Below are 16,630 nucleotides of genomic sequence, written 5' to 3' on the forward strand. Positions count from 1 at the left end.
TTTTTTTGTGTTTTAAATTTTTTACTTTCGGTGTTTATAAAGGTATTATGAAAATTTTGATGAAGTTAACACTAATGGTTTTATGAATTGAATAATGAATTAACAATGAGGATGCAACAAAAAGATAAAAAAGAAAATTGTAATAAATTGAAATTTGGATGGAGAAGGTGAAGATTAATGTTATCAGAAGAGAAATTAAGTAGTTTTGTATTTAATTAGTTATGTATTTAGTTTTCCTTAAAGATTTAAATTTTAGAAAATTAGTGTACTTATTATTCATTTTGCATTTGGGTAATATAGTCTTTCAATAATTCAAATATTTGTTGGGTGAACAAAGAAAATGGTAGGGTGGCAATAGCCGCACCCTAAGTAAAATCATGTAATTGCATGGTCTTTTTCTTTTATTGATCGACAATGATCTAATATTATTTAAGTTATTTGAGTAAAAAACGAAAGAAATTTTTATAAACCATCTTACGTTACAACTAATTAATGTACCATAGTTTCATTAATAATAAATTAATGAATATTTCTGCTTTATGTGGTGATCACTTATCAAAGTGTCTAAGCCACATATGCTGGTCTTTAGATCTAAAAGATGATTCACCCAAAATTATTTCTTTTATCTCCGTACCTATGGATTCTCATGTGTTTTAAGATGATATGAAACTTTCAGTTGAGACATCATTGGATTGCCAAAATCTTTAGGAATGTATTATTTCTCTTTTATAGATCATGATTTGGGTGCTTTGGATCCTCACTGTATAGTTCTAGTGGACTAATAATTTCCAAAATAATACCTGACACAAAAACACACACACACATATATATATATATATATATATGGTGTATATTTGCATGGAATCCACAAAAGCCATTCAACTTTGATCTGATCCGCGAGGCTAATGGAGACCCAATAATGCTTCCACATTTGTAAAAGAAAGTGTATGTGTGTGGACATTTGTTCAAACGTCAAAGGTGCATTTCCATTGGGTTAATTTGTTGACTCTTTAAGAAAGGAGCTTTGCATTAGTTTCTTGGTAGTTAAGGACTTGAAAGTTGTTTGTATCATTCAAGCAAAGCTTCGACATAGTATGCAAAAGAACCAGAAAAAGGCCAAGTGATAGAAGCTCCACTATCTTCTTTGGTAGATCGAGCAGGGTTTTCATGGAAAGCCAATTGGTAAGCCTTGATTATGAAAGTAATTATATATGGAAAGTTCACTCATGCTTTGCGCATTAAGTTACAATGAACTTGCCTACCACCAAGACATTTACTTTGTTGCTCATCGCATATGGTGATAATTTCTTTAAATCATTTAGGCGGTAATAAGTTTATCAAAAAACTTAAAATGAATCATAGTTAGACTATATATACGAGAAATTTTTTTTTGTAGCAATGAGGATTCATGAGAAAGAAATTGGTCAAACACAACGAGAAGTAGCTAAGGTGTATAAAAAGTGACTAAAGGGGAGAAAGCAAGCAACAACCGAACAAAACTGAGACTCAAAAACGAGGAATTTAAGGACATTAGTAGGGATGTGAGTGTTGCTATACTTCTAATACAATTTGTTGCTCATCACATATGAAGAGAGAGCAAAATAAAAAGGAATCGTAGGTTGATTTGGAGAAGAAACCTAAAATTTGTGGCAGTGAAGGTGAAGTTGTCTAACGCAGGGAGAAGTGATGAAGGGAGTATAGAAAGTGTTCGAGAGGAAAGAAAGCAAGCAACAGTCGAACAAGGGGGACTCAAAATTGGAAACTTAGGAAGTAAAACTGTAAAAGGCATTAGTCAGGGATCATCATGTGAGTGTGTAAAGTACCTGTCCACACAGGTCATTACTATCCACCTAGAGGCCAGGTGTTCTTTTTAGCTAAGTAGAGACTAGACTAGTTTTATTGTTGAACTCTAAATTTAAACTTAAAATACAGATAATTATCACTCTGATTTTTTTTTTTTTTGGTTTGAAAAATGGCTCGTGCGGTTGTTATCAAGTAATTAGATCATAGTATACAAAGGGGGAATACAAAGCCTGAATCCCAAATTACAATAAACATCGAGAGAACGTCCTAAGATAATGTCACAATTTTTTTTTTTTTTTTAGTGTATCAATAATTTTTTTTATCTATGATTTGAGTTCACAGTGAGTCGACTACTTAAGTGTCATCGCTTCATAATGTCAAACTGTCTAATAAGAAAATATTTCTATAAACTTCCGTATATACACACATAAACACACACACACACAAGGCCCTTCTAGTCGCTTATTAGACTCACTTTTTAATCACATATCCACATCTCAACCATTTAGTTTTTATGTCTATATGAGTGGATCATCTTTGCAAATTTTCAACCAAATTGATAATCATTAAGGCATCATAACTGCGATTTACAATTATAAACATGAACAGTTCAAGTTGAACAGATTCGGTTCGTCCATTAATTTAATCTAGTTTGATACCTTCACGATCATCAATTTGGTTGAAAATTTGTAGAAGTCATATATACATTAGAACCGTTCAGGTCGAGATGCCGAAATGCAATCAAAAAGTGAGTCTCACAAGAGTTTCCTTAAAATGATGAAAAATATTTAAAAAATCCCTTAGTGAAAGGGTGATATATATATATATATATATATATATATATATATATATACACAGTCCGGCTACGGTGCCGACGTCCGTACCTTGCGGACAGTACTGATTTCCCTTTTTCCCCACTTTCCGATCACATTTTCATATCTTAACTATTCAGTTTTTAGGTCCTAATGTATAGATCATCTCTGCAAAATTTCAGCCAATTTGGTGATCGTTAAGGCATCCAAAACTGCAAATTACAACAATGTGACAAACGGTTCCGGTTAGATAGATTAGGTTCGTTCGTGTAAATTGCAATTTTGGATGCCTTAACGATCACCAAATTGGCTGAAATTTTGTAGAGATGATCTATACATTAGGACCTAAAAATTAAACGGTTAAGATCAAAATATGTGATCGGAAAGTGAGTGAAAACAGGAAATCCGTACCGAAATTTCGGTACGAACGTCCGCACCTGAGAAAAATCCTATATATATGTGAAAATCCAATATACAGTCACAACTATTCTAAAAGACTCAAATCTAAAAGGGTGCGACTATTGCCACCCTACCATTTTTTTAGTTCACCATACAAACACATGAATTATTGAAAGACTATATTACCCAAATATAAAATGACTAATAAGTACACTAATTTTTAAAAATTCAAATATGTAAGAAAAAATAATACATAAGTAATTAATTAAATATAAAGACTACTTAATTTCTCATTGGATAACATTAATTTTTATCTTCTCCACCCAAATTTGAATTTATTACTATTTTTTTTTTGTCTTTTTGTTGCCTCTTCATCGTTAATTCGATATTTAATTCATAAAAGTATTAGTGTTAGCTTCATCAAAATCTTTACAATACCCTTTGTGAACACTGCAAATAAAAAATTTAAAACACCACAAAAAAAAAATTTCAATATCTTCTTCATTGCTCATAGTTATAAATTTATTAATATTTTTACATAGATTGAAATAGAGAACATTGAAATTGAAAACAAAAATAAAAAAATGGAAGTAAATCAGATTATGATTTTATTAGGAAACTTTAATATATTTAATTTTTTATTGGTATAAATTAAATGAGAGATTTTTGTTAAAAATATTTATTTTGTAATTGGATATGTCATATAAGAATATTCTTAAAAAGAGAAATGGGTGCTCAGTACCATTTGGTCTAGTGGCATAGTCTCCCTTTTGAAGTGGGAGGTTGTGAGTTCGACTCACGAAAGACTAGTTGTAGCATTTGAGTTGTGTATCTGATATAAAAAAAAGGATTAATTCCAGTTTACCTACCTGAACTTTCACTCAATCTTCATGTTAGTCCCTGAACTTCCAATTTCATCAAGATTACCCCTGAACTCCCAATTTTCATCAGCCGTGTCCTGTTCTTCAACCTCCATCCAAAATTTCCGTCAATTTGTGACGTGGCAGAAGACAGAAGGGCAAAATTCCGATAATACCCTTGTGAATGTTTTTCCATTTTTTAACCAAAACAATATTAATTATATTATACATAAATGAATATATATCTCTACTCTCTTCAACTGTTCTCTGCCAAACACCAACAGGCTCGAAAGAGCAAAAATTTCAGCAATGGTGGGACAGCGGCCGCGGAGCGGAGTTGGGCAAAGAAGTCGATATTGGCGACGGAGACAAAATGGGTTTGGAAATGGAGCTGAAATTGGGGCAAGTCCTGCTCTTTAGGTGCTCCGACGCCGTGCGCGACGGGTTCGACGCCAAGAAAACGGCCTCGCAGAGAGTGAACCGAAGCTTCACGGCCTTGGGTAGCCTGGTGTTGGTGTTATGAACCAGAATGGGCTCTAGGTGGGCCCAGTACCAAGCCCCTCCATCGCGTCGTCCGACCATGTGGCCACCATCTGCGTAGTGGTGTTAGTAACCGCCATTCTCGGAGCAAAAAAAGAAGCGGTCACATAGGCGAAATTGTGGAGCTTTCTGGGGATTTCAATAAGTCAATACGACGGCGTATTGGTGGCATTTGAGATTCGACCAGAGAAAATCTCAGGTTTGGGCCGGTCTCCCTCCACACTCTTTCTCAGGGCACCCTCCTCATCCTCTCTCTCCACCCCTCCTTCAAATCAACTCCTCCAACCACTTCCCCCCAATCTATCCCTGAAATCACTGTCGATCTCCGCCAACACCCACATCCCCGTCATCGATCTCTTCACCTCGCGAATCCTAACCTTCTAGATTGTCGGCCTCGCCATCCCAGTCACAAGCGGTGACTCTACCAAACTCAAGGGCTGCTCTCTGTAGCCGGCCATGTCAGCGGAGGAGGAGCTTGGTCGCAGAAAAGCTATCGCAGAGAGTTTCAAAGATCCAATTCATAAATCTCAGAAATCAAAATCAGAAATCCACTTAATGTCCAAAGGCCCCTTACTCATCGAGGTTCACTGTCTGAGTCGCCTGAAAATACCCAGAACCCGTCGGACCCCGGAAGACTTCTTTCCTTCGATTCTCTCCAATCAAAGCTCGTCTTGGATAACTAACACCCCAGAAACCTCGGGAATGTCGAGAGGTAGACTCTCCCATATGTGCAACACCAAGATGTGGCCAGAATCGAAAGAAGAAGAAAAAAGACGAAGAAAAAAAAAAAGAAGAACAAAGAAGAACGAAGAGAGGACGCCGCCGCCATAAAGATAGATAGGAAGCAAATCGAAGGGATGACCTTCTTGTCTTACTCGAACCCTAAGGTTTTGAAGATCTGATGGAGGCGATTCACGGGGCGATAGAGAACCCTAATCTGGAGATCCTTAGTGCCGGAAATGGAGAAGAAGGTGTGGAGAAAAAAGGATCTGCGGTTTTTTCAAAAAAGAAAAAGAAAATGATCCCCTTCCCCAAAAAAAAAAAAAAAAAAAAGGCAAAAGAAATGCAAATTGACAATTTTAGCCCTTCTGTCTCTTGCCACGTCACAAATTGACGGAAATTTTGGATGGAGGTTGAAGAACCGGATACGGCTGATAAAAATTGAGAGTTCAAGGGTAATCTTGATGAAATTGGAAGTTCAGGGACTAACATGAAGATTGAGTGAAAGTTCAAGTAGGTAAACTGGAATTAATCCTAAAAAAACAAAAAAAAAACAAAAAATGGGTTAGGTTTAGCAGACTCTCTATTTTGGCTCTTTAGCTATTTTTGGAGAGCATGTTTAGCTTTTTATATATTTTAACAACTGCACCAGACTCCTAATAGGCTCTCCATTTTAACTTTTAGCTATCTCGCTCCTAAATATGGAGAGCGAGATGAGGCTCTCTATAATTTATAACATTCATTTTGAGTTATTTTATGTAATTTTTAAATACATTTAAACTATTTAACCTTCCTTTAAAAAATAATATGAATTCAAAACTAGCTATAATAGAGAGTATTGATGCAGATGTATTTCTAAAGTAGCTAGCAAAAATGACTTTTTAACTACTTTGGCTAAAATTTGACTCAAAAATAGCTACCATTGCTAAAGATGCTCTAAGAGCAACTCCAACAAGTTCCCAATAATAATAACTGGTGGGTTGATATTGTTGGCAGGAAATACCTCCGAAAGCACTCTTTTTTTTTTACCAAAAGCCTAGAGCTAATCACTCTATGGCCTGGAGAGGAATTCTAAATAGCAGACATATTCTAACTGAGGGTATGCGGTGGATTATAGGTAATGGAATGACTGTGAAATTTTGGACTTTTAATTGGGCCTATCAATTCCCTCTGTTTAATCTCTTGCCTCAGACTCTTACAAACTCTATTGATCTAAATGAGAATGTTAGTGATTATATTATGAATGGTTGCTGGAATATTGCAAAACTAAATCTAGTTTTACCTCCTGAGGTGGTTAATCATATCGCTGGTATACCGTTGCCGGCTTCCTTTATTTCAGATGAATTTGTTTGGGGCCCTTCCCCTAATGGTAATTTTATAATAAAATCTGTTACTTGGATGCAATGTGATTGGTCTTCTCCTGTGGAGAGAGGCAAAATTCTGAATAATATCTGGAAATTGTGTATCCCACCTAAGGCTAAAATTTTTTCCTGGCTTTTGACAAGGAAGAGGCTGAAAACAAGATCTAGAATTGCCCGTTTTAATCCTGACGTTATTGCATCTTGCCCTTTTTGCTGCACTGGGGTTGAGGATATAAACCACCTCTTTCTCTCTTGCCCCTTTACTGCAAAAGTTTGGCAGGCTGCTGGGTTGAATATTCAGGATATTACCTGTTTTGATGACTGGTTCCTTTCTTGGTTTGAGTCTGGCTTTTGTAAGCAAACTACTGAGAATAGGATGTTAATTTGTTGGAAAATCTGGGAAGCCAGAAATAATTTGATTTTCAGACAAAAAACAACACCCCCTTCTGCTGTTGTTTTTTCGTCTGCTATTACAGGAAATGATTATAGATTGTTGAACCGGTGTCCTACACAACAACATAGTTCTTATCCATCCAACATCAGATGGGTGCCCCCTCCTGAAGGTTTCTTCAAGCTTAACTTTGATGGTTCCGTTATCAAAAATTCTTCTGCTGCTGCCGGGTTCATCATTAGAGACCATGAAGGTTCTCCAGTATTTGCCGGCTCAAGGAATTTGGGAATTGCCTCTGTACCTATTGCTGAAGGACATGCTCTCCGAGATGGCCTCTATCATGCTTATCTCCTCAACTGTAAGAAGATTATGGTAGAAGGAGATTCTAATCTACTAATTGATGCTGTTAAGAAGAATAATTTGCTGCCTTGGCGCCTCAAAACTTTGGTAAGAGACATCCTCAATCTGGCAGCCACCTTTGATGACATCTGTTTCGACCATATTCCCCGTGAGGCTAACTTTGTGGCTGATGCAATTGCAAATCAAGGTCATCGACAACAGAACCTAGTTACTTGGAAAGAGAAGCTCCCTTTATCTGCCCTCTCAGCGTTCAATTTCGATAAGTTTAGCTTTGGTTGTAGTAGGGGTTTCTCGTTGTAATTTCTTTTCCCTCCTCAAAAAAAAAAAAAAGGTTCCCTATAATTTATGTATTATAGGGAAGCAAAAGTCAAAGCTTTAGCCTCTTTTTCTGCTCCAACTCCAACAGATTCTCTATTTTACAATAATCTCTAAAATCTCCATATTCTTCCTTAAAATTTTAGAGTTTGCTGTAAATATAGGGAATTTGGTTTTCTCTTTCCTCACTTTTCCTAAAATAGAGATAGTTATAGGGAATCTGTTGAAGTTGCTCTAAGATAAGTAAATTTAATAGTTAAAATTAAAATGTAGGGTGTAATGAACAAGTAGGGTGAACAAACAAAATGATAAGATGGCAATAACCACACCCAATCTAAAAACAGCACATGTAATCTAGAAAAGTAGTATTAGGGTTAGGAAAAGAAGTCTCATTTGTTCATGGGTCCAACCAGCCATGGCGTCGCCAACAAAAGGAACCACAATTGGGTACAAAAAGCTATATATAGCCTAAAATAAAATAAAAAAATGCTATATATAGCCTGAGATCATCCCTTCTTCAAACCCCACCACCATATCCACCCCCTACCTTGGACACAAATCAAAAGCATTCCTGAAAGGACAACCCCCAAAACTTCACAATCAAGTCTTAACTTGGATACTTGGTTTAGCTATGGATAATATAATGTTGTTTGCTGAAAGTCATAATAAACAATTCTAGTGCATGAGCCTATGCAAATGAAGACCACAGAAACCACTTCATATAACTCGACCTGAAATTCAATTTCTTTTCATTTCCTTTCCACGCACAAATGGATAAGAACGAAGCATCTTCAACGATGTCACGCAAGAACCATTTCACATATTATTCTATGCAACAAACAAGCAGCAGACGGATTCTGACCTAAGCACACACACAAATAACTAATTCATTCCCAATCTCATTCTCAAATCTATATTTTATTTCTTTGATGCGTTTCATCCTTAGGTAGAGGTCATGCCCGCAATTTGAAGTCTCAGATTCTCATATTTCTTGTGGTTTTGCTAAGTAGGTTTGTGTGAAGTTGAACCACTTCAAAACCCCTTGTTTGGGGATCATTATGTTTTACCTACCTCACCTCACCTATAATGTACGTTGGACTATATGTCCTGGGAATCTTGAAATATTCTTGAAAATAAAAGAGAGATGGTCCACCAAAAATTTTGTCTGATGACGATTCAGTATTCATAACCATTTGTAGGTTTTTTTTTTTTTTTTTTTTTTTTGAAAGGGCCATTTGTAGCTTAAAGTGAAAGAAAAGAACAGAAAAAAAAAAAAACCAAATGGTCCAGTTTGCTTTGAAGGAGATAAACTCAAACCAGACTGTACTCCATTCATTCTGTAATTTGGGGGTAGCACTTGCAAAGATGACAAGTTCATGTTCCAATGAGTTCTTGACAGTAAAAAAGAAGCAATTATTAACAAAAATTTTCTCCAAAGAGAGCAAAAGTTTCTCTCTTTTTGTCTCTGAGAAAGTAGTGAAATCACTGAAAGATTTTGGTTTATTTTCACATGATGCATCCTCCATAATTTGTCTTGGTAATTTCGGGTCAAGACGTTATCATCACATCAATACAGGAAAAAGAGAATAAAAACGATTAAAGCCACCTCATCGGAGACAAACATCTTTTCATGTACCAAAAACGCAGCCCCTTAATCAAGAAATCTAATGCATAATTCCACCAAGATTCTTCTTTCCATCCACCAGGAACTCAACTTTCTGCCCTGCAATATTCAAAAGGTAAGAGAAAAATGCCAACTTTAAGCTTTCGGTTTTTGACTCACCTACCAGGTCGGTAAATTTGCATAGATTTTTATGACGTGCAGCGGTGCAGGGACCAAAAGGAAGTATTGAAGATTTTTTATGATCTGTTCGGTGCCTTGGTGGACAGTTGGGAAACAATAGGGTACAATTCAGCGGCATTCATGTTTCTCCATTACCCACATTAGTAGTTCCTCGCCGACGCCATGTTTCTTTCTCACAAAGTAACTGAGTGTTCATAAAGAATGATCATTTGATAGAAGAAAACCTTCGAGTCTTGTGCCGAAAACATCTAAAAAGAATATCGGCGGTTCTTGTTTGTAATTAGACCGTGCTTTTTTATTGTTTCCAAAGCATGAAAAAACATTTGGCCTTTTGCCAAGCAAGAAAACATTTGGTCTTTTTCAAACAAACATAAGGAGCTCTGACATGGAGTGAGCTATAGACTGATATCTTCTTTCCGAATGCACATCAAATACCGCATTTACAATATTAAAGGTTATAAAGTAATCTGAGTTTCATCACGAACAAAACCAATTAGCAATTAGTGGAGTCGATCTAAATCCTTATACATGCATACGGAATGTCCTTAACTCAGACTCTCAACCGAGGTCTTGAGGTCTTGTGCTTGACACGACTCACCAAGGACTCGTGCTGGTTTTTATTCATCATGACCGTGCATGTAATATCGTGACCACCGGGCCTCATTCAGCAGTGCTTCTTCTCTGTTGGGCACTTGGGCTCAGACCATGAGCACTAAGTTGGTCAGAAAAAGAGGTCTTCTAAATTATTATTATTTTTTTGGTACAATGGGGGCCAGAGGCCCAAGCAAAGAGACAAAGAAGAAACTAGCACATTGAACGACACCAGCAATGTCATCAAGGAGAATATTAACCACAAAGGCTGGGAGGTCTTCTAAATTGTTCATGCACCCAAATATTCATCAATACTTGAAATGAGTTCACTCCTTTCAGATATAAGATTGTTTGCTAAAACTGTTATCTGAAGCACTACTGTATGTTAAAAATTTGAGATTTATATATAATTACCACGAAAACTCAAGAAGTTCATGTCTCATATCCCGCAATAAAGTACATAATCTTAAATATAGAAAAAAAAATAAACAAAATTATACAATCACTTGTTATGTGACACTTGCTGAGCTGCGGTGATAATACAGGAGGCAGGACGTTGCACAGATATAGGCAATGAAGATACTGGACAACATCCTCACAGCCAAGTGCATCATATTGAACACTCCCAGTGGGAAAGTAACTTATTTCTATAATGGTAAAATAGATACAAGTGAGGTACATACATACACTTCATTTTGTGGAGAAAACACCCCATTGCTGCTCTCTTTGTCGACTAATAATCCGGTTGTTTGGCGACGGTGATGTATTCATCCCTAAACCAGCCTTGCGTTTCATCTCTGTATCATGTAGTTTTTCCCCATATGTTATCAAGACAAGAATAGATTTATTATTTATAAGACGAGAACAGTTGTAATGACAAGAAATACAAAACAGAAGTTGGTTATGCCAGAAAAATATATCATAAGACTTGCCTCGCTTCCTCTCTAATTCTTCGTCAAGCTCCTCTTTCCACCTCCTTTGCAACTCGGAAAAACTTGCACTGAAATTTAAACCATCAGAATCAAGATTTATAGCATGAAGGCACAGAACATAAGTAAAAACAAGGCACTAATCTCCACAGACAAACCTTGCACCAAGTGAATCTTTCTGAGCATCAAGAGGCCCTTTCCGTTCACTAAGCTGAGGCGGCTGAATTTCCTGTAAGATATGACTATGCACACCACTTGCATTTGATACATTTAGGGTGTGTTTCCCGAAGCGTGAACCATTGACAGTTCCAACTATTGCAGAGAATCTTCTACTAGGTGCCCGACTGGGTGACTTGCTTTTAGGAGGTAAATGCAGATTATTTGAAACATGATCACAATTTGCATTTCCAATTACACCTGGGGGACCAGCTGCATTCAAAGTACTAAAGAATTCTTCAAATAACGGTGTCTGCAGCTTCTTCAGATCTAATGCCTGATATAGTTTCAAGGAGCAAGTTTAATGAATCAGACTCCAATTAATACAAGCTATCCAAAAACATGGATTTGTTGAAATCATTTCACCATTATAAACAAAACATCTCGGTGGACACAAGTAGTACCTTTTCATCTAGGAAGGCTCTTATTTTCGTTTCTGTGACTTCCTCATCATCCTCAGCCACTGATGGACCACAAGGAAATGTGAATTCATTCTCCACCTTATGAGACGCTCCAGCGCTGCTTGAAGCCTCATGTATTGTTTGACATGGGGGCAAGTTCATTCCACTTTTTCTCAACTCCAGACTTTCATCAAACTTACATTGCCAGTCATCAGTTGGTTCACACATGGGATTGAAACTCTAGTTCAAAAAATATAACAAAAAAATAGAAGGCAAATCAATCGGCATAGTTGAAGTTAATTACAAATGGCAGGATGAATCTAGAAGGACAAAAAAAAAACCTCTTGTTACCTTGTTTAATCCACCTGATGCCATCACAGAATTAAATTTTACAAATGAACCAAGCATTATATCATCAGAATCATCAAGCTGACACATGTCATCATCAGTATTATTTGCTCCCCAGCAGGAGCTCCCTCCTGAAATATTGTTGGGGTATACAGTTGAGCACCTTACACTACCCATGTCGCAAATATCCTTCAAGCCTGCGCAGGTTGATCTTCTGATCGAAACGTTCATGCTGAAGCATTGATAAGAGTTTCAGGTGTCAAGATTATCACCTGGTAACAAATGAAATTCCACAACCAAAGATGTTTATACTTACGAGTTCTTAAGATTGGTCCCAGGTGTTGCCATATGGTTTCCAGCTTCCTGACAAAAGCCACACTTAAGAATTATAATAGAGCAAAAAGTTAAAGTAGTTGAGCTAATAACAGTAAGCAAATTATACAGACCATAACTGAAGTGCGTAATGCTGAGCGAGGTTCCTGATAATCCCCAGTGACAAATGGGTGCTGCACAAGATCAAAAATTCCCTCGTGAGGAAAAAGAAGAAGAAAACTTTAACACTGTTTACTAGATTGTTTTTCCTTTCTCTTCTCTTAAAATAAACTAAGAAGTCTAATAGTATATAGATTTAAAAACTATATCATAACACAGTTGCATGAATGTATGCCTCGTTCCTGTATAAACAATATGTAAGAAACAAGATCTGCCTTTCAAATTACCTGCAGCAGTTCTGATGCAGCAGACCTGAAGTCAGGTTCCCTGCACCACATTATGGAGTGTAAGAGTTTAGAAACAGATTGGATTTTTTTGAAAATTTTATATCTGCATATGCTATCTAGAGATCAGAAAGTGTTGTTGGCATTCAAATGAATGAAAAGCGGAAATAGGAATTGTGATTGTACTTCTCTAGACATTTTAATAGAAAATCCTTTGCCTCAGCAGAGAGATGCTCAGGAATGGGTGGATGAGATTTTGTTGTTCCAATATGGAAGAGAGCAGCAACCTGAAAAGGAAGACCCTCATTTTAGTCTGCAACATATAGGAAAAAAAATTCTAGTGATCTAGACACCATAATTAAATAGTGGAAAAGGCAGCCAAACATGTACCTCCTGATACTGTTGGCTCCATGGAGGCTTTCCGGTAGCCATCTCAATCACAGTACATCCAACACTCCATATGTCAGCAGAGCTAACAAGCATAATCAAAACTAGTGAGGCCCAAATATAAGAAATAAAGTGTGGATGAATCTAAACTTCTTTTCCCTTGATTAAGAAAAATGAGTCATGTCATTCAATGCATGAGATATGCTTGTAACTGGAAATAAGGATGAGAAATGTGCTAAAGATTGTAGGGTTCTCAAGTGATAGGTCTCAATATGATTGAATGAAACATTATAATATCAGTGAACCTTGGTTCATGCATATGCACAACTCAAACTAGGACACCACCAGGAAAGTTGTTTTAGAAACCTTTGACTCAAAGCATGGGTATCTAGAAAACGACAAAAGGGTTGACAAACAACTTTTTCATACCAATGCAAAACATCAAAAGTAGTCATCCCTCTTAAATTTGAAAAAGACAACCGATTGATATTAGCATTCTCAGTATGAAGATCAGTAATTGTTCTTACAAACTATGGCCAGTCTGGAGAATAACTTCCGGAGCCATCCAATACGGAGTTCCCTTCATTGACTTGGCACCATTTATAGTGGCCTGTATCAACAGATAAAATCAGTACTTATGAGATGAAAAAAATATTAAAGTTTCTCGTCAACAAAAGGAAATAAAGAAGGTCCTTACCAGTTCAACAACTTTCTTCGATGCACCAAAGTCTGCAAGTTTAATGCACCCCTTATTATCAACAAGGATGTTTGCACCCTATATGAAACATGACCATCATTAAATAAGAGACCAGTTTTATGCATTAAACACAATAACAGTTGCTTCCTGTCAGAATGGTAAGAATGGGGATGTACCTTGATGTCCCTATGCATAATTCCATTCTTGTGTAGGTATTCAAGGCCCAATAACAGTTGCTTCGTGTACATTCTTATAACCTGTCAAGGAGAACACTTTCAAGATTCAAATTAAATCCCAAACACCAGAGGTCGATCATTGAACAATTAGCAATCACTTACAGACTCGGGAAAGGACCCAAATTTCCCCAAGAGGGAGGATATGGATCCACCTGGCACAAACTCCAACAGAATATTCAACGAATCGGCTTCTCTAGCAGTCCCCAAGTACCTCTAACAAACAGTACCAAAACTGTAAGATAGTAATAATAAACCACCATCACCATTCACCAATGAAAGAAGTAGATCATACTCACAACAATGTTTGGGTGTGAAAGATTCTTAAGAAGCCTCACTTCCTCCTCCAACTCTCGAATATGAGCCTGAATCCATTACATCACGAAAACAAAACTGCAGTCACTTAGTTTCAAACTGAAAATTTGTTGCATTAATTTCTCAACTAAATACATATTCTTCAATATATCCACATTTCCGTAGCATCCATAAAGTTCTTGTTAAAGTAACAAAATTTTCTTTCACAGAAAAGAAAACGAGAGTATTAATTGCAGCTAAACTAAGAATACATAACACTTATCATCAAAAATGCTAATTGCATTGAATAAATATCATAACAGATCAAGTACTATAATCTAAAAACTAAAAACTCCACAAAAGGAAACTAATTTTGCAGAATCAGAAACATGCCTGTGTCTTCTCCTTTGAAGCACTACTTGCAGCAATCGAAACCTGTAACAATCACAAGAACACAGTCCCAAACTATCAAATCACCAAATTCAAAGAGAAACAAAATCCATTTCTTTTCTTTCTTTTGCTCAATCAATTGAACCAAACAGTTAGTAACACCCAGACCTGTTTCACGGCAATAAGCTCTCCGGAATCGAGATTCATCCCCATATAGACCCGCCCGAAGGCACCAGACCCAATCAACTCGCCCTTGCGCCACCGAATCGGCGGCGCATCGTCATCGGGGACCACCGGAGGAAGCTCACGCGGCGCCGGAGGCCTAGCGAAAAGCCCGATTCGCGATTTTCTAATGCTGGAGCCGATCTTGTCGACAAGTCCGCTGGTCCGGAAGTCAAGGGACTCGCGGACCAAGCCGACGAGGCCTTGCATCGGTGTTGGTGGTGGTTAGTTTCCGGCGCGGCGGTGGAGGCGTAGGGTCACAGTAGCGTTAGGGTTGGGAAAGATCCATTGGTTTTGGTTTTTAGAGTGGAAATGATAGTGGAGATTTTGAAAGGAGGGAAAAGGGATTTGGGAGATCTGTGTTCAAAAAAAATTAAAATAAACCCAATAAAATGATGATTTTGTTATACGCCGTGTCGTTTTCTTGGATTTGAATATGATACCGTTTTAGTCCAAGCGCATGAGAACTGACAAGCAAGAAAAGTTACATGAGGTTTAATTTGAGTGAGTTATGCAGTTTAAAAATAGTATTCGCTAATGGTAACATCCAACATGGGTATTTTTTATTTTCTAATTGTGAATACTCAATGGTAGTGATCATATGATGAAGATATTAGAGGAAACTAACCGAGAATTTTTGTTATATTTTTCAATTTATCAATTCTAAACAAAATATATTAATAACTGGCAGAGTAATTCCAGTGCTATATTTCTACAATTAGCATTTTTTTTCGTCCTCTTGAACTTATTTTCTTCATATATTCTCTATTACTATTGACAAATTCTTTACTTTTATTTAAATGATCTCAAAATCAATTTATTTATTTTTTGATCCGGGGGGGGGGGGGGGGGGGGGGGTCAATCTATTAAATGTAAAGTATGGAACATTACAAAATGACTCACCGAACAACCGGGCTACGACAATACTTCCATCAATGAAAAACCTAAAGCAAAGCCCTAGACTAATCAAACGTAATGTAACCTTAGAAATAAGGCTCCAAGTACCACAGTAACCTGACACTAACATAGAAACCTCCGAACGCAGTCAAGAGCCGCCCCTATTATTATTCAAAGACCCAAAGAACCGCCCTGGGTTCAATGAAAATATAAAAAATAAAAAAGTGTCGGCCCACTAACCCAACTAGCTGCAAGCCAAGTAAAAAGGGAAAAAGCCCTAGCTAAAACATAGGACCAAAGCCAGAGCCAAAAACCCAAAGGCAGGGGGCCCAAGCTTGCACGACACATGTAGCCCGACGACTGTCCATTCCGAAACACTGCAGCTGCCGGAATCCTCCATCAACAAATCCATAGAACGACGAACACTGCCTCTCAACCACCCCGTCAACTGAGCATACCACTTCCTGAGCCAATCCCATGTCCAACATGTAGTCCACCCTTAGAACTAGGGTCACCATCAGATCAAACTAACCCGTCCGACACAACAGCACCGCCCCAAGCATCGAGAGGAGAGCCTGAAGCCACCACCGCGATGCCAGTGGAAGCACCGAATGTAACCTCAGGCTCCCACAAAGTAGAGAAGCCAAAATTCTGTTTCCTGGGTGCTTGAAGTCGGCAATGCAGTCAACATTGTCTGCTTCGCTGCCATCAGGAGGAGAAGCAAGGAACAAGGCGAGGACGAAGAGTCCCGCCGTCAGAGAGAGAATGCGAAGAGCCATTTTACTACTATGCCTAACTTATTCAATTTTCTTCATAATGATCTCAAAATCAATTGAAAGTTGATCAAAACCTTATAAATAAAAAGCATAGACATTTAATAAAAATCCAACATATCTTTTTTGTCAAAAAGAAGAAGAAGAAGAAGTCCAACTAATACCATGAGA

At 37.4% G+C, this 16,630-nt stretch overlaps 1 protein-coding gene across 1 annotated transcript; it reads right to left on the reverse strand.

Annotated features, from left to right (window-relative positions):
- Positions 1-10,335: 10,335 nt before the first annotated feature.
- LOC112197999 (mitogen-activated protein kinase kinase kinase NPK1) lies at positions 10,336-15,168 on the reverse strand. Its single transcript, XM_024338980.2, has 17 exons — positions 14,736-15,168; positions 14,571-14,612; positions 14,183-14,248; positions 13,989-14,099; positions 13,827-13,907; positions 13,651-13,728; positions 13,481-13,563; positions 12,957-13,038; positions 12,753-12,853; positions 12,570-12,609; positions 12,297-12,356; positions 12,167-12,213; positions 11,854-12,082; positions 11,506-11,742; positions 11,044-11,378; positions 10,889-10,956; positions 10,336-10,753 (listed from the first exon to the last, which is right to left on the reverse strand). The coding sequence occupies exons 1-17, from the start codon at positions 14,997-14,999 to the stop codon at positions 10,647-10,649; spliced, it is 2,031 nt and encodes a 676-aa protein (XP_024194748.1). The 5' UTR covers positions 15,000-15,168; the 3' UTR covers positions 10,336-10,646.
- Between the last annotated feature and the right edge of the window lie 1,462 nt (positions 15,169-16,630).

Source organism: Rosa chinensis, chromosome 4 (genome assembly GCF_002994745.2).
Source record: "Rosa chinensis cultivar Old Blush chromosome 4, RchiOBHm-V2, whole genome shotgun sequence".
In the NCBI taxonomy this organism is placed as follows: Eukaryota; Viridiplantae; Streptophyta; class Magnoliopsida; order Rosales; family Rosaceae; genus Rosa; species Rosa chinensis.

Bases quoted from the DNA above. Each gene is read 5' to 3' on its own strand.
- LOC112197999 (XM_024338980.2), bottom strand. From the start codon at position 14,999: ATGCAAGGCCTCGTCGGCTTGGTCCGCGAGTCCCTTGACTTCCGGACC. The intron at 13,729-13,826 runs GTACATCCCCAT...TGTTTCATATAG, and splicing joins TTATGCATAGGGACATCAAG to GGTGCAAACATCCTTGTTGA. The intron at 12,854-12,956 runs GTACATGTTTGG...CTTCCTTTTCAG, and splicing joins GGAGCCAACAGTATCAGGAG to GTTGCTGCTCTCTTCCATAT.